The sequence below is a fragment of the Phoca vitulina genome, unplaced genomic scaffold, assembly GCF_004348235.1.
Source record: "Phoca vitulina isolate PV1807 unplaced genomic scaffold, GSC_HSeal_1.0 scaffold23, whole genome shotgun sequence".
Lineage (NCBI taxonomy): Eukaryota > Metazoa > Chordata > Mammalia > Carnivora > Phocidae > Phoca > Phoca vitulina.
Genome location: NW_022589726.1, coordinates 10,420,710 through 10,446,325, shown reverse-complemented (window position 1 = coordinate 10,446,325; position 25,616 = coordinate 10,420,710). Strand labels below are relative to the sequence as shown.

Genomic DNA, 25,616 nt, shown 5'->3' with positions numbered 1-25,616 from the left:
TGTGCCTAAGTTAATTACATTTCCAGTTTATAGTTAGACTTCTAATTTCAAGTCTCAACCATCACTTTTCAATTCTGTTCTTCTCTCTAAATCTCCCAACCAAAACATCCTGAAATTGCCTACAGTGTGATGATACTTGATTTAGTCAACAAATATTTGAGTACCTTCTTTATATAGGACTCAATTCTAAACAGGATTAAAAGACAGCTATCTCTGACTTCAAGAGGCTTAACTCCAAAGATGACAGAGAAGTAAATTAACAGTTATATCATAAATACTATTAAACATCTTGACTACATGGAAACAGGACAGTCATCTCTCCACTGATTTAGGGTTTAAGGAGATAGGACCAGTGAGGGAAGTTTGCATGAGAAAGTGGTGTTTGACCTGAGTCTGCAACTTTACAAATGGAAGTAAATTAAACAAAAGAAGTAAAGGTGTTCTAAGCAGAGAAAACAGTACCTACAAAAGCAAGGAGGCATGACAGAACATGATATTTAGGAAAAGAGCAAATAATTTGGTATTACTGAAAGGACATAATTGTTAGGAATATGGGGCAGAAATTAGGCTAAAGGTAAACTTGGCAATCAGATCAACATTCTTCACGGTTTAGAGCTTTTCTTAAAGACTACGAGAAGCATCGGTGATTTTTAAGCAATAGAACATTATTAAATTTGGAAGGCACTGAGAAAAGAAGCAGAAAGAAGGCTCATGTCATTTCTGCAATACAAGCTTCTAAATTTAAAGTTGTGGTAGTAATGTATAGACAAGGGGAAATGGATTTATAAGATATTTCCTGGATAGAATTAATAGAACTTGATCAAGAGTGGGTATAAATGAAGACGTAGAAATGCAAAGAGGGAGAAGTTGAAGATGACTTACTTCAGCATTTACCACGATAGGAAATACAGGAAGAAAATTTGCTGTTGAAATTTGAGCTACCTATATGATAGCTCTGGGGAAATTTCCACTAGGGAGTGGGACTAACAGGACTAGAGTTCAGGAGTGAGAACTAGCTTAAGTTATAAATTTGCATTATTATTCTTAGGTAGCAGTTGAAGCCATAGGTTTGAATGAGTCACCTAGTGAGTAAATACAGATAGAGAAAGAGTGGTGGGCAGAGGACAGAACATGATTTTTTTTTTTAAGGTTAAGATTTAGTGAGCCCACAGAAAAGTCAGAAGCAACCATGGAGATAGAAGATCTAAGGAAAAGTAGTGTCACAAAAGCCAAAAATTATTTGATGCAGGAAAGAGGAGGAGTAAAGCATTAAATGCTACAGAGAGATTGACTAAAAGAACTTTAAAAAGCATCCATTTAATTTGTCTGTAGCAGGTTATTGCCCCTAGTGAAAGGCGTTTCATTAGAATGATTGGAGCAGCAGATCATACTGAATTGAGGAGTGTGCATGAGAGTGAAAAATGAATATTCGACGACTGCCAGCCTGGCAGCTAGAGGAAGGCGGTAGAATGAGGAGGGATTTAGGATGGGAAAAAACTTGAGTATTTATTAGGCCAAGAAGTCCAGTAGATAAGAACTTACTAAAGATACATGGTGATGATGAATGGAGCAATATCCTTAAGACAGTAGGAAAAGCTGGACTCTAAAGCAAACTTAGAGTGAAGCGATTAGTATTAGAAACAAGCTTACCTTTTCCTTAGAGACGGGAGGGAAGAAGGCATAGAATTGTTTCATGTTAGAGTAACTAGGTTAATCTATGATATAGTTGTATTTACATACCTGTTCAACGTAATAGAGAATAAAAATGTTAATTCTAGTGACTATTCTTCCTTTATATATAGAAGTCATCTTATATTTAAACCAATTTTAGTAACTTCCATTTGACCATGTGTGGTTTTTCTATTTAATTTATGCCCTGTCACCAAAATCGGTTACACAGCTGAAAAGTTCATAGTATGCTTAATGTGATCTTTGAGAATCATGACCATTTTAACATGCTTTGTTTATTTCAACAGTCCAAAGCGGCATATGTACTCTTCTACCAGAGACAGGACACTTTCAGTGGAACTGGCTTTTTTCCTCTTGACCGAGAAACTAAAGGTGCTTCAGCTGCCACAGGCATCCCGTTAGAAAGTGATGAAGATAGCAATGATAATGACAATGATATAGAAAATGAAAACTGTATGCACACTAACTAATGAAAGTCCTAGAAGCCATAAAAGAGAGACTTTCCTGCTGGTGGTATCTATTGAAATGATGAAGTTACCCACCACATTAAACAAAAGTCTGAGATGGGGAGTTTCAGATAACCGAATGTAAATCCTTTATCAGATTTTAACTTGTGCAGTACTTGAAGTGAAACACAATGAAAACTTTAACAGAAATTGTCTCTTAATACATTTGCAGTCTTGTAATTACAAGCTAAATATATATAGGAAATCACAAATAAACCCCTTTTAAGTTTGCTGCTGTTTTGATGAATTATGTTTTCTTTAATTTTTTGGATGTGAGTTAATTGATGACAAATGTTAAATTTGTGGATGTTGGTCATTTATTTTGCTCTAATAATACTGCAAGAAAACTATGGCTGAACTTAGTTTTTGGATTATCTAGTTCATGTGCATTAGGCTGCCACATATATTACTATGATATTTAGCTGCGGTATCAATGTGGCATAAATACTGCAGGAGTATTCTTGGAAAACCAAATTTTAAAATCTATTCCTGGTAATCAACATGGGCCTATTAAAAAACCAAATCATGATATAAGAAACAATCTTGGAAAAGTTATTTTCTTTTGTAGTATCATTAAAAGTCCAGAATATTATGTTCATCTTCTGCTGTGGAAACAGGTTCTAGATATCACACTCCATCTAAAATCATTTTTCAGTTGAATGTAAGTATTTTTTACTGCTATTGGGATCTATTCCTTAGATACTAAAAAATTTTTTGACTTGCTTTAAAAATGCATATCTTTAATCTGGTGTTGGTCCAAAATTAAAATTTTTGCTGTCTGTTTTTCTCTACCCCATTTTTTGGTAATTTGGCAACTTTTAGCTCTTACAGTTATTGTAATATAAGGACAGACTTAATAGTATTCTGTATCCATAGTAATAATTACATCAAGCTTAAATGAGAAATTTTTTTCATATACTGGCCTTTAAATCATTAATGGACAATTGGCTTTAAAGGTAGGTCTGTTAACTTTCTTTGTGTGTTCCTGATGGAATTCACCATAGCCTTACAGCTTTTCTCAGAAGGTAACTTGTTATAAGAAAATTGGCATTTGCATGTTCTAGAGTCAGAACCTGTATAGTATATAAAGCATACAAACCTTGAATTTGATTTTAATTCACCACATTCAAGGATCCAGGATGCCAAAAATATGTGTGAACATTTGAAACATTTTTCATTTGCTGCTTTTTCCCTTTAATCTAGTTGAAAGAATGTATTGTCGATTGGCATACAATACTGCCTTTAATAGAAAATCTAAATGCTGGGGCACATTTCACATATCGACTACCTGAGAAATTGCTTTGTGTCCCACTGTTATTAAAGCAAAAAGTATAATGTTCTTCACTTGAACTAATCAAATACAATAGATTATAAATTGTGTATTGTAAATAAAAGTTCACTCTGTGAGTGCACATTTTGGTAAATTATTTATTTATGTTAGCATTTAAAAGTAAAAAGAAAAAAATGCATTTGACCAGGATAAATGAGGTATGTTGATCATGGCTTTGCTTTATACCTTGATATTAAAGCTGGTTTTTTCATCCTGGTATTTTAAAAGCTGCTTTGGGTTTTTTTTTTTTTTCCTTTCTTTTCTTTCTTTTTCTTTTCTTTTCTTTCTTTTCTTCTTTTTTTTTTAATGTAAACTAACCTCCTGCATGACAGAGGTTAAAATTTTGTCTGCACTTGAGTTCACTTGAGTTTACATTTGAAATGTGCATGTTTATTTATACAGATTTCAATAAAGCTATTTAAGGCCTTATTTAGTCTTTTATTTCTTACTCTGAATCTTTTGATAAAACCCCTCTATTTTATGGGTAGGTGACTATATGGTAGACTTTTTAGTTATCGTATAATTAGAGATAGGAAAGCATGTCAAAGTAAAGCAAATCCTCTTAAGGATGTGTTTCAAAGTTGATTTTTTAATTTAAATATTCATTAAACATTTGTGCACCTACTAATCACTCCTCTGTAGTCTTGAGATAGAGCTGTAAACAAGCATCCCTCCACTCACAGCTTGCAGTCTTTCTGCTGTCTACCTACTAATAGACTTTCCATTTTTCTGAGGTTTAAAGAAAAACCAAAATTAACTTCTTCCAGCCGTGGATTGTAGTCTCCACTGCAGTTGTCCATAGAGACCCATTTCTTTTTAATGCCTGCAATTAACTTTTATTCCCACTAAACAAAGTGTTTTAAAATAGAAAATGATGTTAATAATGCTGTTGAATTTGTCAAACTCAAATGACATTGTCAGCTGCAAAAAAAAAAAACACCTAAAAATAGTGCAAAAGGCTAATCCATACTTAGATATTCATGTAATAAGGGTGGTAGGAATGTAGCCAGTCTAGAATTCTACTGTTAGCTTTTCTACTTAGTAGTCATATGACTTTGAATTTAATCTCCCCCAGTATGTTTCTACACCTGTAAAATTATAACAATAATAGCACTATTGAGCACTTAAAATGGACCAGGTAGTGTATTAAACTGCTGTATGTAGTATCTCATTTAATTCCATAGTAGCTATGAGGTAGAGAGACCTTCATCATCACTGATTTTCATTTGGAGAAACCAAGGTACAAAGCAGTTACTGTTCCGAAGTTCACATAATTACTATGTGGTGGAGCCAATATTCTATCCTCAGTTCTGTATACTACCTCCTATTTTGTTATAGTGTCTGCCTCACAGGATTGTTGAGATCTCAAGTGAGATAATGTATTTTATGGAAAGGTGCTTTGTAAACTATGTGGTATACTCATTACTGATTTTAAATTTAATACAGCATTTTTTTCCTTGTTTATCTAACTCAAGTATGCCCTTGTTTACATTTCCCCAAATGCAACCCTAATTTTCAGGACTTTTTTCTTCACCTATAATTTAGTTTTAATTAATCTCTGTGCAAAAGCTACAGCTTAATACTTTGTTTAAAGATCTTGCTTTCTCTTATAGTCTGTTCTTTCTAGCAGTCCTATATGTATCCTTGCTTTCCTGGCAACTCACTATAAAACCACACAAACCATTGATTTGGGCATGAAGAAAATGAGTAACTATTGATTGATTCTGTATAAGGACAGCACTTTCTCATCAACTAATCTCATTGAGGTAAGGACATTTTATAAGAAATAAGCCAAGAGACTATAAGAAAAGATGAGGTGAGTCTCTTTCATTGGCTTACCAGAGGGGCAGGGGGTGGGGCATCTGCAGGTTAGAACCTTCCACCCCAGAGGAATTGACACTATCACTGGTGCATGGTGAAAATAAAAAGCAGGCCAACTTTTAGTCGGTTTTTTGTTTATGTCCTTTTTTTTTTTTTAATTTATTTTAGAAAAAGTGGGGAGAAGGGCAGAGGGAGAGAGAATCCCAAAGCAGACTCCCCGCTGAGTGTGGAGCCCAACAGGGGCTCCCATCTCACAACCCTGAGATCATGACCTGAGCCAAAATCAAGAGTCAGCTGCTCAACTGACTGAGCCACCCAGGCGCCCCTATGTTTATGTTCTTTATAGACAATGCATTTCATAACTGCCTTCTTCCCACCCTCCCTTCTTGGTATGCTTCTGATCTTTGCTTGTGCAGTATAGATTAGCACATTCTCTTTAAGTTAGTTTTTAAGATACAAAAGTAGAAAATTCTTGATTACTAGGGGAAAGAACTAGAAATCCTGTAAAATCACAGAAAATAATTTCATTTCTGGAGCCAAGAATAGTGGAAATCTTTCTTTGTATTTTTTACTCTACGATAAAATTTGTTTTTCTTTGAAATCACTTCTCTTGAAAATATGATTACGTTGGTAATTCCCAAATAATTCTTTTAATGGCACTTAAAAATGCCAAAAGAGAGGGGGGAAAGGAGAATATATGGATATCCTTGCTGACTTACATATGAAGTTGCAGAGCTGTACTATATTGTTTTGTTATCAGATTTTTGCAATGAGAAATATATGTAACTTTCTTATAAGCATTTTAGATTGTGGAACATTTCAGTTAGATATGTATGTTTTTCATATGTTTAATTCATATTTACTATATATTAAGCAAAAAAATTCCAAACAGCTCAGACAACAAAACTTTCATTTAAAAAATAAACTCAAATTTTTATAAGCTGTGTAAAGTAGGTTTTTAAATATCAGCTCAGAATTACGTTCAATTTTGAGCCATGTATCTATGTATGAAGTTAAAATGTACATGGTAAAATTCATACATTGATCAAGACTTATTTGCAGTAAGATGGGGTAAAGAATTTTTTAATGGGTAACATAAAACAGGGAGTACAAAAATTATTTTTGGCAAATATATGCATTGGGAAACATACTTACCCCACATCATACCATAATCTGATTATATTCCAACTCTGCCTTTTGAGAGCCTGGAAATTGCAAGGGTAATGAAAGGAAAAGACTCTAGGTTATTAAGGGAATCTAGAAAGTAGATAAACCATTTACGAAAATCAAGAGTTAACATAATATTTTGGACTAGAGTCTCAAAGGACAGGGAGAAAATCAAATAGATTTTGATGTCTTTTTTTCTAGAAATGTCTGTTGAATTCGTGATTGTACAAAGCGGCTAAAAATACAGCTATCTCTTTGGTAATTGTTCTTTTAAATGGAAATCCTGTAAAAAGAAATATTTTCAGTATCTTCCAGTATACACAAAATCAAATATTTTAAATGTTTATACTTTTGGTAATTAACTATGTTCTACTGTATAAAATCATGGTTGATGATGGTGCTCATTTTGCTCAAAATTTCCTCATATCAGGAACTTGTAGCTTGTTCTATATAGTTTGGTGAAAAAAAATAGTTTCATTTGCTGTGACCTTCAAGTCCATTGCTAGCTGGAGTTAAATCTACATACATAAAAGTAAAACAATAAATATGGAACCATCCCAACAGTCTTTTCCCATTATGTGTATTCTTACCTTTTTCTCAATAATGACAAATTCTTATAATTTCCCAAATTTGTTTAAAAGCTTAAATATCACTTTTTTTTCATTCTTAGTTAAAATCTCTCAGGATTCTTAAACTTTGTAACATCTCAAACAACTCTCTCATTAAAACTTTTATTACAGTATTTGCTTTTCTTTTAAACTTTGTAAAGGAACATTGGAGCTTCATTGATTCTTAGATATGATTCAAATAATTTAGACTCACATACTAAAGTACCTCACATATGTCTGGCCTTCCGTGTGTGCCTTCACTGTTTCTTCTAGCCTGCTTTCTTCTGACCTTGAATTCTCCCAATAAGCAAGTGAAAGTATTTCATTTTCTTTATAGTGATAACCATCTTCCATTATATGAAGTGGTGAATTATCAGTGTCCTAAAACAAATAAGAATTATTTTAGAATTGCCCTCAGTTGCGAAAAACGAAAAAATAAATTGTAAATATAGAAAAATTATAGTACATTTTTTTTTAATTTGAGAAAGGATTCCTGTACAACTTTTAAATATTGAGTGACTTTAATAAGATAAACTCTTCAATTTAAAAAGCTCAGTATTATGTTCAATTTTGAGCCATGTATCTATGTATGAGTTGAGGTAATACTGCAGATTGAAACAGTAAACATCAGTAGTTCCAGATACTCGGGTAGTATATTTGTTGTGAGACAGTGAGATATGGTAAGGAACATTCTATATTTAGAACTATTTTCCCACAGCTAGCTCTAAAGTCATTAGCTGCTTTTTTTTTTTTTAAGATTTTATTTATTTATTTAACAGAGAGACACAGCGAGAGAGGGAACACAAGCAGGGGCAGTGGGAGAGGGAGAAGCAGACTTCCCACTGACCAGGGAGCCCAATGTGGGCCTCGATCCCAGGACCCTGGGATTATGACCCGAGCCGAAGGCAGACGCTTAACAACTGAGCCACCCAGGCGCCCCAGTCATTAGCTTCTGATTTTCAGTTTTCTCAACCATAAAATGATACCAGTTTCTTGCAAGGAGGTAGTGGACGTGTATGTGTGAACTTTCAGGTTTTACAAAATAGGACAGTATTTTTTACTGTGGACAGCTAGAACGTTGTGTCATCGCTCATGAAAGACTTCTTCAATGGAAGGCTCACTTCAGCTTTTGAAATTATTGTTGAAGTATATATTTTTAGCAAAAGAATAACCAGTAGGATAGGCCAAATTAAAATTTGTGGTTTTTTTCATTTGTTTTAGATCTTTCTCCTAGCTCCTGTAAAAGACGGAGCAGAAGTATTAGTGTGATGGTAAGCTTGAAAATTAAAATTTCATCATGAATACTAGAATACATACTAACAAATATGATTTTTAAAGCTATTTGTGAATATAACTTCATAGCTTTTACATTAACTTTTTATTTTTTTAGAGGAGGGAGGGGCAGAGGGAAAAAATCTTAAGCAGGCTCCAGGCCCAGTGCAGAGCCCAACATGGGGCTCGGTCTCACAACCCTGAGATCATGACCTGAGCAGAAATCAAAAGTCAAGACACTTAACTGGCTGAGCCACCCATGCACCCCATATAGCTTATACATTTAGAACTTTTTTCTCGACATGGATTATGTTGTTTTTTTCCCCCTAATTTTAATCATTGTCTGTAATCATTTGAGTCAAAGATAATAGTTCAAACTCCAGAGGTTATGGCTTTTATTATGTTTGGATATTTAGTAACAATTATAAATATTTGAATTTAACCAGTATTAAATAACTCTGCATGTCATGGCCAACTAAAATGTAGCATTCCATTTTGGAAAATATAAATGTACGTTCAGATCCACTCACCAGGATTTTGTCTCCCGGCCACCAGTCTCTTCTTACTCCAGTTCTGCCGGAGTGATCACCCTTTAAAAAAAAAGTCAGATTCTATTCCTCTCTCCAACTCAAAGTTCTCCTCTGTCCCCTCCATTAGGAAAAGAATAGTTTGGAGCATAGACTCAGGAGTTAAACCACTTGAATTCTGGGCCGACCACTTTCTTACAAGTCATGGCACCCCTCTGACTCTAATTTCCTTAGTTTATAAACCAGAACAGCTGTAGAATTTCCATCTAGGAGGGCTTAGGGTCTGATTAAAAGGAAGTGTGAGACTCTTAAACTGCATATTTGCTTAGCAAGCACATAATTTTTCTCAGAATGCACAGTTTACTTATGGTGGAGAGCTATTAATAATTGTGAGGAAACCAAACTCCCCATCCGCCTGAGCCATCCACTCCTGACACTGTATTACCTACCTTTCAGAACTGTGAGGTTTAAACTATCTTGATCTTAATGAAGAATGTAGCAGTATTGTTACTAATAAAGTACCCACATGTGGGAATGATTGTTCTCTATCATTCATTCTCAAGGACAGTATGCTTTCTTTAGCAAGAGTAGGGTAACAATTGGTCCACCCAAAATTGATGCTTGAGGGAAAAGTTTGAGATATGGCCCTTATTTAACTCCTCACCTTCCCACAAATACATCGTACAATTTGACAACTCTGGGCTTTCCCACATACTATTCTAGTTTGCATTGGCTTGCCTTATCTTCTACCTGGCAAATTCCTATACACATTCTTCAAGACTTATCCCAGCATGTACTTGCTTGGTCTTCCTGACGCATCAGTTGCCATCTTGGGCTATAATTCACATAATTTTCTTAACTGAATTATCTGATAGAAGAATTCTGTTCAGTGTTCCTAACTGTGGTAATTATTAAATGAAGAAATTTGCTCAATATTTCAAGCATCACTGTATTGTGATTTTGTTTTATCCCTGACATATTACTAAGTACATATTTTACAATCTTTAAAAGTAAATGTGCCTTACAAATGTACACGAAAAAATAGACAAAAATTAAAATACAGTGACAGTCTAAATTCAGTATCATTTAAGAAATTTGGAATATTCAAAATTAAATGTAAAGAATAGCTATAGTTTATATTTTTTAAAGATGTTTTTATTAGGCACATGGGTGGCTCAGTGGGTTAAGCAGCTGACTCTTGATCTCAGCTCAGGTCTTGCTCTCACAGTAGTTGAATTCAAGCCCCTCATTGGGCTCCACACTGGATGTGTAGCCTGCTTAAAATACATACATACGTATGTACATACATTTTTATTGTAAAGAATTATGTCTTCCAACACAGATCTTACCTGGTTTCCATGGCAAAGTAAAGTATACTGTGAGTAGGCTACTAGTCTCCTTTTGCCCAGTATCATATCTGAAGTCTTTCCCTTAAGTCCATTTTACTTGAAGAGAGTCCAAGGTTTTCCAAGAGCATAAACAACTACCAAAAGTAAGATGTAGACACTTTTTGCCTCTTCATTGACTGAAACAAGTCAACAAGTCTGTCTTCCTCCACCTTCTTAGAAGGTAGAGTTCTTAAATGCTAGTGAGAATTTCCCTAGTAATTGCTTCCAGGCAACCTGAGATGGGGTACTGTGTTTAAACAAACACTCCGTTGAGACTCCAACTCCATGAGAGTGCACAAATTGTATACTATGAATCAGCCTGAGTTGTTACTGCTATCGCTATATAGAAGTCCCCAGTCACCACCCCCACCAAAGCATACTGAAATAGTAAAAATACTATTTGGTTGGAATATACAATAGGTGTGCAGATTACTAATTTGGGGAGAGATAGTCCATAGTTTTCAGACTTGAATTTCCATGTTAAAAATACCTCAGTTTTTTTTTTTAAGATTTTTTTTTTTTTAAAGGTTTTATTTATTTATTTGACAGAAAGAGACAGCGAGAGAGGGAACACAAGCAGGGGGAGTGGGAGAGGGAGAAGCAGGCTTCCTGCTGAGCAGGGAGCCCGATGCGGGGCTCGATCCCAGGACCCTGAGATCATGACCTGAGGCCGAAGGCAGATGCTTAACGACTGAGCCACCCAGGCGCCCCAAAAAGACCTCACTTTTGAGGCAAAAAGAATCATTGATGACCATTGTCAAGGCTCAAGTTTCCCAACAGAGTAAGTTAATTTTGAAAACAAAAGGAACCAAATGTTGAGAAAGGAAAAGATAGTCAGGTTTGGTTGGAAAGGAGAGATTTTACGTGACTTTTTTTTTTTTTTTTTTTTTTTAAAATTTTTTTTGGGAGAGAGAACAAGCGTATGGGAGAGGCAGAGCGAGACGGAGAAGCAGGATCCCTGCTGAGCAGGGAGCCCGATGCGGGGCTCGATCCCAGGATCCTGGGATCATGACCTGAGCCGAAGGCAGACGCTTAACGACTGAGCCACCCAGGTGCCCCTACGTGACTTTTTTTATTTCATGGGTGAGAACTATAAAAATATTTTCATGGAAAGATTCCCCCAAATTCCCTTTAAATAACTAGGTAAATTTAAAACATCTTGCATTTTCCTGTGAAAGATGAGCTGTTTAATGATACCAATTGTAGTTTGTGTAAACATAAAATAGCCCAACCAGAATTACTTGTATACATAATTTATTAACAAGACCTTTGGGGGCGCCTGGATGGCTCAGTTGGTTAGCGTCTGCCTTTGGCTCAGGTCATGATCCTAGGGTCCTGAGATTGAGTCCAGCATCAGTCTCCCTGCTCAGCGGGGAGCCTGCTTCTCCCTCTGCCTCTCCCCCCTGCTCATGCTCTCTCTCGCTCTCTTTTCTCTCTTGTTCTTGTTCTCTCTCAGATAAATAAATCTAAAAAAAAAAAAAAGACCTTCAATCCCTAAATAACTAGACCCAGAAGGACAACTAAATTGCTTAACCTATTCAGAATATGCTTTTTGAAGTACATGGCAAACGATCTAACTGATGTATATTCTAGAAATAAGTAATACAGAAATGTTTGTTATTTTAATATGAGGCTCACAAGGAAATGAAAGATGCTAAGACCAGTTTTCTTTAGTGCTAGTAATATTGTTGGAACTCTGGAAATTGCTTTCATACTAAAATTATTAACTAATACAAAATTTAGCTTCAGAATTTAGTATAGTCCTACCAGACCTTTTTGCCCTCAAAGTGAGACAGCCTAAAACCAAGATGGAGAGAAGACAGCTCCTTGCCTTAAATGATAACCATATTCTCCCTCTCCTGTCAAAGGGCCCACTTACTCTTCACAGATTCTGAGACACTTCTATTCACTGAAAACTTTTATGCCTATTTGTCTCCACCCTTATACTTGGCTGGTATCTCTGTAAACTTAAATTTTGACCTAGTCATCCTTCTATAACCCTTGTCTGTCTACAACTACATTGGCTCTCCAAGGGCATGGTTTATCTGTCCAGACTCTGATGCTTGCTCATATTCTGCACTTTTGGCTTGGTTTGTCAAAATGTGGTGTTGGGATTTACCCCTAAAACTCTAAGTTACTGTTTCATCTTCTCTTTGTGGGCCTTCTCTTCTTGGACTCCCTTGATCTGCCTTCTTCTAAAGCTGCCCATAATGCATAAGAAAACTATATTGACTACATTACCTATAACTAACTATACTGTTAATTTCAGAGTGTAGCAAATCATTTGTGGCTGTATTTCCATAACTGTCACATTGTTGTTGTTAATGTAATTTCAAATACAGAAAAACCAAGTTCTTGGAAAACGTCAGGATCAAAATCACTCCATGAAAGTTACTTTATCATAAAAAAAAATGGGGAAATACTCCAAGGATATACATGAAAATGTTCATTTCACTTGCTTTGATGAGGCATTGACATTACTACATTGCCTCCATATGTTGTTAAATAGAAAATAACCTATCATTCACAGTAACTAGAAATATAAACAGGTAAACATAACCTATGGTCAATGGAATCAGATTCAAAGATAACCCATGTGTTAGAAGTGGCAAACAAGGACTTTATAATAAATAAAAGAATCTATAGGAAAAGTTTAGAATAAATAAGAAATAGGGAATTTCAGGAACTATATGAAAATTATAAAAAATAACCAAATAGAAATATTAAAACTAAAGAATATAATAACCGAAGTCAAAAATATTGGATGGGATTGATGCAAAACAGAAGAATTAAAAATAAGTCAAAAATCTATCCAAAATAAAAGGTTTTTTGGGGGGGGGGCTCCTAGGTGAAAAGAAAACCACATGCATACCCTTAATAGTCAAACTGATAAAATTCCAAGATAAAAATAAATTCTTAAAAGCAAACATAGGGGAAATGATGTGACAGCTAACCATTTCATTCAACGAATGCCAGGAATAAATGGGATAACATCTTTAAGATGCTAATAGGTGTGGCAGGTGGGGGGGACTGTCAAATTTAGGAATGATACACAGGAAAATATCTTTCAAAATTGAAAGCAAATTAAACATTTTCAGATAAAAACAATGTGTCCACTTACTGCACACTAAAGGAAATAATGGAGGAATTTCCAGATGGAAATTCAGATCTACATATAGGAAGGAATGAGAGCTCTGAAAATGGTGAGTAGAGTATGTGGATAAATATAGAATAATTTTATTCCTTAGAAAAACTGAAATAGTTGTTCAAAGCAAAACGAATGATAATGTACTGTGAGATTTGTAATGGGAGAATAAAATAGGTAACAATAGACAAAGGATGAGAGTGTATGTGAAATTATACTGTTATAAATTTCTTACATTATATGTGAATTATATTAATGCAAAAAGATCATGATATGTTAATAATGTATATTACAAATCCTAGAGTCACACATACGCAAAGAACAAAAGAGGCATAACTAAAAGCCAACATAAGAGAGAAAATGGGAAAAGTAATACTGTTGTCACCCATCCATGCCCAGAAAAAGAAAGGAACAAAGAACAGAAAGAACATATAGAAAACAAAGGAAGATGGTAGATTTCAACCCAACCACATCTATAAAAAATATAATGGACTAAACTCTCTAAGGCAGAGATTGTAAGATAGGGCAAAAAAAGAAGAATCCAAGTATATGCTTTTCCCTTTAAACATAAAGACAAATTTTAAGTAAAACAATGGAAAATGATGCACCATGCACAATGGAAAATGATGCACCAAAATAAGAAATTTAGTGTGGCTATATTAATATAAGATGAATGATACTTTTAGAACACTCCATATAACAAATGCATGGGGAATAGTCTCTACATAGACCAAATGCTGGCCCATACTTAAGTCAGTAAATTGCAAAGGATGGAAGTCATACAAAACATGCTGTTTCTGGGGCACCTGCGTGGCTCAGTCAATTAAGCATCTGCCTTCAGCTCAGGTCATGATCCCAGGGTCCTGGGATTAAGCCCCACATCGGGCTCCCTGCTCAGCAGAGAGCCTGCTTCTCCCTCTCCCTCTGCCTGCCACTGTGCCTACTTGTGCTCTCTATCTCTCTGTGAAATAAAATCTTAAAATATATATATGTATATATACCTATTTTATATATTACACTGTCTCACCACCAGATGATTATGTTAGAAATAAATAAGATACCTAGAAAATTAACATGGGTCAAAGAAGAAAACTACATGAAAATTTGTGGGGTGAAGCTAAAACATCTTCAAAGGAGATTTATGACTAAAGATACTTATTTTAGGAAAGAAGGAGTCTTTAAATTGTTTAAGCATTCTCCTTAAGCTCATAAAAGAAGAGCAAATTTAATGCAAAGGAAATAAGGAATCAGTGAAATAGGAAATGGAGAAAATCAAAACAAAAGCTGGTTTTTGAAAAGTCTAATAAAAGTAGTAAATTAGCAAGACTGTATTAGTTTGCTGGTATTCCATAACAAAATACCAACAAATACCAAACAACAGAAAATCATTTTCTCACAGTTCTGGAGACTAAAAGTACAAAGTCAACATGCTGGCAGGGATGGTTTCCTCTGAGGTCCTCTCTCACTGGTTTGCAGATGGCCACCATCTGGCTGCTTCTCATTGCCACTCTGTGTACCTCTGGTGTCTTTCTGTGTGTTCTAATGTCCTAATAAGGACACCAGTCATATTAGATTAAGGCCCACCCTGATGGCCTCATTTTAACTTAATCACCTCTTCAAAATTCTTTACTCCAAGTAGAGTCAATTTTGAGGTACTGGGAGTTAGGGCTTCGTTATATGAATTTTGAGGGAACACAGTTCAGCCTATAACATTGATAGAATAAATTATCATTATCAGGGATGAAAGCAAGGATATCACTGTAGATATTATGTAGATTAAAGGGATAATATTTTGAACAACTTTGACAATAAAGTCAATAACTTAGATGAAATGGACAATTTCCTTAAAGAGTACAACCTAACAAAAATAGAATATATCACAATTGACACAGAAGAAATAGAATTCTGAAAAGCTCTATATCTTAAATAAAGTGTATTTGTAACTAAAAGGAAGGTAAAAGGTAAAAGGAAGGTTTTGTTCCATCAAGACACTAAAGCCCACTACAGCTTCTCTGTTTTGTGAACTACAACTAAAATCTTGAGAAAATTAATAAAGCAACTATCTGAAGGTTCTGAAAAGTACATAAAAACAAGTGGATTGTGGAAGAAGTCAGAAGTTGGAAAAGCAATCCATAAAGGGGTGAGTTTCCTGAGTTTCTTTTGTTTCACGGCTATTCTTCTAAGGGCAGGCCCAGTTGTAGAAATATAAATTATGTAGATGGCTAACCTCAAATAGAACCTTGTTTTCCTGTCTAAAGGAACCATGAAAGGGGAAACTTGCAGGCTGGAAAATGTAACTGGAATTCTGGAAAGGAGAGATTTATGGAAGGTGATTATTTAACTCAGCATGACACTTAACACTCACCTCTGATTTGTTCATGGACAGGACAAATCTAAAACATAACCTTTAATATTTAGACCATTGCTCAAGTTTCATACTAACCCCTGAGAAACACATGTGCAGGATAGACCCAAAACAACATAGCAGAACCTCTCTGGCTTGAACTAAGATTTAAACCATGGCCCAAATCTCAGACTAAACCTGAGTGTTGGAGATGTGGGAAAGTCTGAAAGGAAAATAGAAAAGACTTTGAAAACAGAACTGAGTTTGGAAGCATTGCCTATAAGAAAGCAAGACAGAACTTTTGGTCTGAGCTTAAACTAGGTTGATTGGTTAAGAAGAAAGAAAAAATTGGGGTGCCTGGATGGCTCAGTCTGTTAAGTGTCTGCCTTCAGCTCGGGTCATTTTCTCAGGGTCCTGGGATCGAGCCCCATATCAGGCTCCTTGCTCTATGGGGAGCCTGCTTCTCCCTCTCCCTCTGCCTGCTTCTCCCTCTGTGCTCTCTCTCTCTGTCAAATAAATAAATAAAATCTTTAAAAAAAAAAATTAACATCCTCCATAGGATTATAAGAAAACCCACAGTCTAAATAGCATCACAGTCACAATTTCCAGGGCAGAATCCAAAATTACTTAGCATACAAAGAATGAGGAAAATGTGACCAATTCACACAGGGAAAGACAACTAACGGATTTCAAGACATATAACTATAGTAATAAGACTGTAGTATCGGCAGAGAGATAAACTCAGAGATCAATGTAACAGAAGAGAGAGCCCCAAAATAACGTCACTCAATTACAGCCAATCAATCTTTGACAAGTTGCAAAAGCAATTCAATGGAGAGAGGATAGTCTTTTCAACAATGACACTGGAGCAATTGGATATCCATAAGCCAAAGAATAAGCCTAAAACTCACACCTCATACAAAAATCACAGACCTGTACCTCTGAAACAAATAATACATTGTATGTTAAAAAAAAAAAAGGAAGGGAAGCATGAAGGGGGGGAAACGAGGGGGAGACGAACCATGAGAGACTATGGACTCAGAAACAAACTGAGGGTTCTAGAGGGGCGGGGGGTGGGGTGATGAGTTAGCCTGGTGGTGGGTATTAAAGAGGGCACGTACTGCATGGAGCACTGGGTGTTATAGGCAAACAATGAATCATGGAACACTACATCAATAACTAATGATGTAATGTACAGTGATTAACATAACATAATAAAAAAAACAACTCAAAGTGAATCTTAGATTTAAATGCAAAACATAAAGCTATAAAACTAAAAGAAGAATCAACATAGTGAAAATTCCAAATGCTGGTAAGAAGAATACAGAAAAACTGGATCTCATTCATTGCTGATGGAATATAGACTAGTACAGCCATTCTGGCAAATAATTTGACATTTTCTTTAAAAACTAAACCTACAATCATCATACAATCCAGAATCACTCTTGACATTTATTCTAGAGAAATGAAAACATAGGTCTTCATAAAAACCTGAACATGATTGTTCATAGCTTTATTTGTAATAACCCAAAACTGGAAACAACCAAAATGTCTCTCAGTAGGTAAATGGTTAAACAAACTGATATATCCATATTATGGAATTCTCATCAATAAAAGGAAAAAGCTAATATATAACAATTTCATTGGATCTCAGGGGCATTGTGCTGAATGAAAATCAATTTCAAAAGGTCACATACTGTATGATTCCATATATATAAAATTCTCAAAATAACAATATTGTAGAAATGGAAAGCAGATTAGTGGTTTCCAGAGGTTAGGTGGTGGAGATAAGATGTAGTATAACTATAAAAGAGCAGCACAAGAGAGGTCTTGGTGATGGTGGAATAGTTTGGGGTATTTTGATTGCAGTGGTCATTACACAAATCTACACATACGATTAAATGACATAGAACTATATATACATATTGTACCAATGTCATTTCTTGGTTTTGATATAAGATATAACCATTGGGGTAAACAGGATGAAAGATACTTTGTGCCTCTCTCTGTACTATCTTGGCAACTTTTAGTGATTCTCTATTACAAGATGAAGAGGTTTTAAAAGTTAAGTACCTAATTACTGGATGGTTTCAAATGCATAATGGTGATATAAGAGAAACGAGTCTTTGAACCTGAAGAGAGATAAACAGAAATTATACAGTCTGAAGAACATGGTCGGGGGAAGATTTTTGAAAGAAAAAGAACAGAGCATCAAGGACCTGTGGGACAATATTTTTAAAATCTAACATATTTTCCATTGAGTTCCCAAAAGGAAAGGTTAAGATTGGAGCCAGGAAAATTATTTGAAGAAATAATGCCCCCACACATCCCAAACTTAATAAGACATAAATTTACAGATAAAGGAAGCTTGATGAAACCCAAACAAGATAAATTCAAGGAAAATAACATTTAGACACATTATAATAAAACCACTGAAAACTACTTAAAAAATGTTTTTTTTAATCTTAATAGAACTAGACAAAAATGAAACATTGCATATGGAAAAACAATGATTTAGATAAGCTTGGATTTCTCATCTGAAGCCATGAAATCCAAATGACAATGGAAGAACATCTTTAAAGTGCTAAAAGAAAAGAACTGTCAACCCAGGATTCTATGTCCAGCAAAAATAACCATCACAATAAACGTGAGATAAAGACATCACACAAGAGATTTGAGCAGGCATTTCACCAAAGAAGATGGCATATATACAAATGAAAAGATGCATATATAGATACATATATAGATGGCATATAAACAAATGAAAAGATGCTTAACATAAGCCATTATGATGATTTATGCAAATTAAAACCACAGTGTTATACCACTATTGATCTATTGGAATGGCTAAAATAAAAATTACTGACAATACCCAGTTTTAGTAAGGATGTACAGCAACTAGAACTCTCCTCCATTAATAGTGGGAATGCAAAATAATATAGCCACTCTGGATAACAGTCTGGCAGTTTTTTATACAGTTAAATATACACTAACTATATAACCCAGCAATCCCACTTCTAGGTATTTACCTGGGAGAAATGAAAACTTATTTTATTCATAAATGATAGATCTCATAGTACAGTACACCAAAAAATGTTAATTTTACCCCTAAAAACTGTTAATTTTACTCTAAATTAAAAAAAAAATCTCTGACCCAAAAAAAAAAAAAAAGCCTTGAAGTTTCACTACTGATTTCTGCCTATGTATCATACACTTAAGGAAGAAATAATACTAATCTTACACAAACTCTTCCAGAAAATAAAGAAGGGAACACTCCTCAATTCATTTCATGAGGCCAACATAAACTTGATACTAAAACCTATCAGATTCAATAAACATAGATGCAGGGGTGCCTGGGTGGCTCAGTTCGGTTAAGCATCTGCCTTCGGCTCAGGTCATGATCCCAGAGTCCTGGGATCAAACCCCACATCAGGCTCCCTGCTCCTCGGGGAGCCTGCTTCTCCCTGTCCCACTCTCCCTGCTTGTGCTCTCTCTCTGTCAAATAAAGAAAGAAAATCTTTTAAAAATAAAAATAAACATAGATGCAGAAATCCTCACAGACACATACAAAAGTTAGTGTAAGAATCCAGCAATTTATAAAAGCATAGTACGTCCATGACCAAGTGGGGTTTATCCCAGAAATTCAAGGTTAGTTCAAAAATCAATGAGTCATTGCTCATTGGATATAGAGTTTCTGTTTTGCAAAATGAAAAAGGTCTAGAAATCTGTTACAGAACAATATGCTTCATATATTTTTATGGTCTGTCATTAGACATGTAAATATTAATGATCGTTATATCTTCTTGCTGTATTGAACCTTTATTAATATATAATGCCCTCCTTTGTCTCTTGTAGCCTTCTTAAAAATTTAAGTCTGATAGTGTAGCCAACTCTGCTCTCTTTTGGTTACTGTTTGCATCAAATACCTTTTTCCAGTCTTTCACATTCAACCTGTTGGTGTTTTTGGATTTCCAGTGAATCTTTCTTGCAGACAGCATGTAGTTGGATCTTGTGTTTTACCCATCCTGCCAATCTCTGTCCTTTTGATTGAAGGGTTTAATCCATTTAAATGTAAAATTAGTACTGATAAGAAAGGACTTAACTTCTGTCATTCTGATATATACTGATTCAATCTACTTACTAGTAATTGATCTTTAGATTTTCTATATCTTCATAATTTAGTCTTGGTAGGTTGTATGTGTCCAGTAATTTATTCATTTTTTTCTAATATGTTGGCATATAATTGATCGTAGTAATGTCTTACGATTTTTAGTATTTCTGTGGTATTAGTTGTAATGTCTCTTCTTTCATTTCTGGTATTTTTGAGTTCTCTTTCTTCTTGGTCAGTCTAGCTAAAGGTTTGTCAATTTTGTTTATTTTTTCAAAGAACCAGCTTTTAGTTTCATTGATCTTTTCTATTGTCATTTTAGTCCCTATTTTATGTATTACCACTCTGTTCTTTATTTTGTTTCTTCTATTAACCTTGGGCTTAGTTCTTTTTTTTTTTTTTTCGTTCTTGGAGGTGTAAAGTTAGGTTGTTTATTTGAGATCTTTCTTTTTTCATAATGAAAGTATTTATTACTATCAACTTCCCTCTTAGAACTGCTCTTGCAGGCGCCTGGGTGGCTCAGTTAAGGTTAAGCGACTGCCTTTGGCTCAGGTCATGATCCCGGAGTCCCGGGATAGAGTCCCGCATTGGGCTCCCTGCTTGGCGAGGAGTCTGCTTCTCCCTCTGACCCTAGCCCCTCTTGTGCTCTCTCTCTCTCAATCTCTCACAAATAAATAAATAAAATCTTTTTTAAAAAAAAAAGAGTTTAAAAAAAAAGAACTGCTTTTGCAGCATCACATAAATTTTAATATGTCTCTTTTTTAAAGATTTTTTATTTATTTATTTGATACACAGAGAACAAGAACGAGAGAGAGACAGAAAGCAAACACAAGCAGGGGGAATGGCAGGCAGGGGAGAAGAAGGCTCCCTGCTGAGCAAGGAGCTCAATGTGGGGCTCTATCCCAGGACCCTGGGATCATGACCCGAGCCGAAGGCAGCCACTTAACCGACTGAGCCACCCAGGTGCCCCAATATGCTGTGTTTCTTTTTTTTTTTTTAAAGGTTTATTTATTTATTTGAGAGAGCAAGAATGAGAGAGAGAGAGAGAGAGTACATGAGAGGGGGGAGGGTCAGAGGGAGAAGCAGGCTCCTCGCTGAGCAGGGAGCCCTATGCGGGACTCGATCCCAGAACTCCGGGATCATGACCTGAGCCGAAGGCAGTCGCTTAACCAACTGAGCCACTCAGGCGCCCTTGTTTTTCTATTTTCATTTGTCTCAAGATATTTTTTTATTTCCTCTTTGATGTCTTCTTTGTCCCATTGGTTGTTCAGGTGCATGTTATTTAATCTCCACATATTTGTACATTTTCCAGTTTTCCACTTACAATTAATTTTTAGTTCTATACCATCATGGTCAGAAAAGATATTTGATAGGATTTCAATCTTCTTAAATCTATTAAGACTCGTTTTGTGGCGTAATAGATGATATATCCTGGAAAATATTTCATGTGTGCTTGAGAAGAATGTGTATTCTGCTACTGTTGGACAGAAAGTGCTGTAAATGTCTTTTAGGTCCGTCTGATCTAACATGTAGTTTCATTTTGTTTTTTTCTAATGTGTAGTTTTAAGTCCAATTTTTCCTTATTGATTTTCTGGCTGGATGATCTATCTACCTACTGTTGAAAGTGGAAAGATTTAATGAATTTTTAAGTTATAATAGAAAACTACTAAGAAATTTCTCCCCTGAGTCTGTCTCAGGTCCTCTAAACCACTCCATTTATAATTCACCCACCTCTGCTATTTTCCCCGTTAAGTGACCAAGTGGGAGAAGCACTGGGTTGATGAAGTTGGTTCTCTGCTAGAGTGATGTCATCTCTAATATAATTACATTCCAGCAGGCAGATGACTTACATGAAAAATTTGGTACAATACTCCTGAAGCTACTTTTCTCCTCTGCCTCTGCTCTCCCCTCTTCACATCCTTTGGAGAGGCACCATTCTGCTAGTTAAAAGTGTGAACTCTGGGGCCGAGCTTCCTCTATTCCCAGCCCCACCATTTAGTAGCTATTTAACCTTGGGAAATTTAACTTAACCTCTTCCTGCTTGAGTCTCCTCACCTGTAAAATGGATATAATAGCATTTATTTGATAGGATTATTATAAGAAATATGTAATAATATTTGTAAAATGCTTAGGTCAATGCCTTTGTGTGCCAACTTAATTGGGTTCCTATTTCCTATGGCTGGAACATACTAAGTGTGATATTAGTATTCCTGAAATAAATCTCTCTCAGATAGAGCTGGGAGGAGTCCTTGAAAGAATAGGTCTTGTCTCTCTACCTCTTCTCTCTCAATCCCTCTCCTATTTTCTCTTTGGCTGCCTCTCATTCACTCAACAAATATTTACTGGGTACCTCTGTGTGCCAGGTGCTATTTAGGCCGGTGATTATAGTTTGAATTAAAAAAGCATTTTTCTTGTCTTCTTACAATATAATGAATCACATCAGTGCTAGAGCAGGTTATTACAATGCCATGAGGTGGAGAGAGGTGGGGGGAAACGCAGGATGCAAGTTATTCTGTGTTTATACTGTTTCTAAGTTTCTCTTTCTGTCTCCCTCTGTCTCTGTCCATTTCTTTCTCTCTGTGTGTGTATTCCTCTTGAATAAAATAAACTAAGAAATTTCCTGCTCAAAGTACAGGAAGAACTGGCTATCTTCTGCTAGAAAAGTAGACAGGTTTCAGTTATTACTGTTCTTTAAACTAAGATGGTCGGTTGTAGTCAATTCTAGCCAGCAGGGGGCAGGAGTGTTCAGCTGTATGTGTCATTGCCATTTTTCTGCTCTTTTCAAGACCTATATTAAATAAGAAGTGCTTCTAATTTGATGTGTCAGATCTTTTCATTTTTAGGCTATACAATTGGTACATAGCAAAAATGGCTTTTGGTATTGTCATGTTAAAAGTGGTAAATTGGAAGAAGTTTCTATTGATTATGACTCTCAATTTTTGATTTCCCACAAAGATTTGTTCTCTCCTTAGACCTCCAAGGAACAAAGTCTTCTACCTTCACATTCAGCAGATAATCTCAACTGGAGACAGGAATGGAGGGAAATACATATACTCTCAAGATATCAGGACTCACCCACTGGGCAATCTCGGGCTTATTTAACTTGTCTCCTTAAGACATTTGCAAAGGCTAGAGTGAAAGTTATCTTAGACTGACCAGACTTATGCATCACACCCTTCAGGGACTGTGGACATTAAGAGAATACATCCAGCTGACACTGAGGGGCTAAGCCAAGGATATCCCCTTTGTTCTCTGAACTCTCGGCTTTCTGCACTCACAACAGTTACAATAGAGGGCCATGCATTCCCAGAAGTCAGATCCAGCTCAACTATGTTAAAAAGGTGGGTTTCTTGTATGTTTCCAGGGACCTTACCTTTTATCCCTCTGTTTAATATTAAGATGTTTTGAGTTCCTACACAACATACAAATTATTCTCTATCACTTGTTGCAGGCTTTCTATAGGCTTCATGTGTGCTTTCTAAATATTCCTTAAAACAAACAGATCTGGTATAGAGAAGAATACCCCTCAATTTCCTTGTTTCTGTTATTTAATTTCTTCTTAATCATGAGTATTTTATTTTAAATGTTTAAAAATAACGCAAGCTGAAGGTGGCAGAACGATAACATTGAAGGATTACCTTGGAATGGCTGTCCCAGCTGAATTTTTATGTTTACATGAAGGCAAAATAAGCTTCAACCTTATTAAAGCCATTGTGTTTTGCATTTCTGTAACTCAGAGCCACACTTAATTCATACTAACAGACTAGGTGAGATCTATATCTAGTACAATTACATTCAAAAGTCCAGTGTCTTTTCCTTATGTGTATGTAATACAAAAAGTGTCAAAAACCACATAGCTTTATCACTTAGCATTGTAAGGTGAGCAGTGCCCACATAAATATCTTTGAAGCTATGGTTTTTTTAACAGCCATATAATATTCTACTGTGTCTCAGTTTAACCATTTCTCTATTTTTCATGTATTACCATTCTACTGAAGAAGAATGAATCTCCTTGTATATCAATTTTTGTGCACATTGCTAATTATTTTAGGAAAAAGTCCTACATGGGATTAGCTTTTATAGTTTTACTCTCATCTACTATTGGGATTTTATTGTTCTTTTTAGAAAAAAACATAATGTTTTATATTTGTAGAAGAATATTTATGTAATGAATGTGTAAGTCTGAAGAAGAATAAAATAAACACCACAGCGCCCTTCATCCAATCTCAGAACTTAACTATCAATATTTGAAGCTGCCTGTGGGTTCCTCTCTAATCTTGACCCCTGCCAACCCCCAGAGAAGAATACTGTACTGAAGTTTGTGGTTTTCATCCCTCCCTTGTTGTCATTTGTCTTAGCACATATATATCTCAGTTGCTGAAGCCAAAAGTCTTGGAGTCATCTTTGATTTCTTACTATTCCCACCCCCCATATCCAGTCTGTTAACAAATCCTGTTGGCTCTGCCCTAAAAGAAATATATCCAGAATTCACCACCACAGCAACGTTCTTCTCCAAGGCACCACTGCTCACCTGAAACCTCAACGTAGCCTCCTAACTTGATTCTCTTGTTTCGCTCCCATTTCATTACAGTGACCCCAGTAATTCTGTTTAAACCTAAGTCAGAGCATGGCAGACCTTTGCACAAAATCACCTGTCAGTGGCTCTCAGAGTAAAACCCTGCAGTATCCTAGACGGTCAGTCCCACTCTGCCTTGCTTTTCTGAACCTGCGTCCTACTATGTTTCTCACTCCGAGTACTCCAGTCAAACGGGTACATTTGCTGTTCCTGGAACCCACCCAAATCACTCAGACCTTGGGGCTTTTGTAGTCGCGGTTTCTCCTGTCTAGAATGCTCTCTCCCCAGATATCTGCATGGCTCACATCCTCCCTCCCATATCCCTTCTCAGAGAGCCTTCCCTGGTCACCCTGCTACTCTCCCTACCACTTTCTAGCCACTTCCCTTCATGTGTCTCTTTAACACTTCCCACTCACATATATTTAACTTACTTATCTTGTTTGTTGTCTGTTCCATCACCAGAAATTAAGCACAATGAGGTCAGGCATTTTTGCCTTTTGTGTTTACTGCTGCCTGTATCGTTGGTGTCTAGAACATTGCCTGGCACATAGTAGGTACTCAAAAAATATTTGTTGAATTGAAATTGAATTGAGTGTATATATATGTATTTTTATATAGTTTAGTTTTGTGGTTTTATGAAAATGATATCATCTTCTATGCATACATCTATGACTTGCTTTGTCTCCTCAACATTCTATGTCTGACTTATCCACCTTAGTCTGTGTGGTTATAATTAACTCATTTTCACCAGCGTGACATTTCAGTGAGTGTCTGTATCATTTAATTAACCACTCTTCTCTTGATGGACATTTGGGTTGTTCCCTTGTTTATTTATATATAATTATGCACACATGTGTATGTAAGCATTTATATATTTATAGACATGTACTCATATGCTTTTGGGTTCTTAGCATGTCTGTAGGATAAAGTGCTATTAATGGAATTGTTGGAATAGAGGGTATTCCCCTTTTTAAATTTAAAAACATATTTTTAACTGTGGTAAAAAAACACATGAGATAAAATGTATCATCCTAAACATTTTTAAGTTTACATTACAGTTAACTACTTACAGTTCAGTTGTGTTAAGTATATTCACATTGTTGTGCAACAGATCTCCATAACTTTTCATCTTGCA

General features: G+C 35.6%; 1 protein-coding gene across 3 annotated transcripts in view; it reads left to right on the top strand.

Annotated features, from left to right (window-relative positions):
- The window catches only part of USP15 (ubiquitin specific peptidase 15), a 128,779-nt gene extending 123,298 nt beyond the window's left edge, over positions 1-5,481 (top strand). The window contains exon 16 of one of the 3 annotated variants that reach the window (XM_032421133.1): positions 1,977-5,481. In XM_032421133.1, the coding sequence (XP_032277024.1) occupies positions 1,977-2,159 (183 nt within the window). In that variant the 3' untranslated portion in view covers positions 2,160-5,481. The remainder of the gene's footprint in view (positions 1-1,976) is intronic. The other 2 variants (XM_032421132.1, XM_032421131.1) reach the window with 2 other exon arrangements.
- The last annotated feature ends 20,135 nt before the right edge of the window (positions 5,482-25,616 follow it).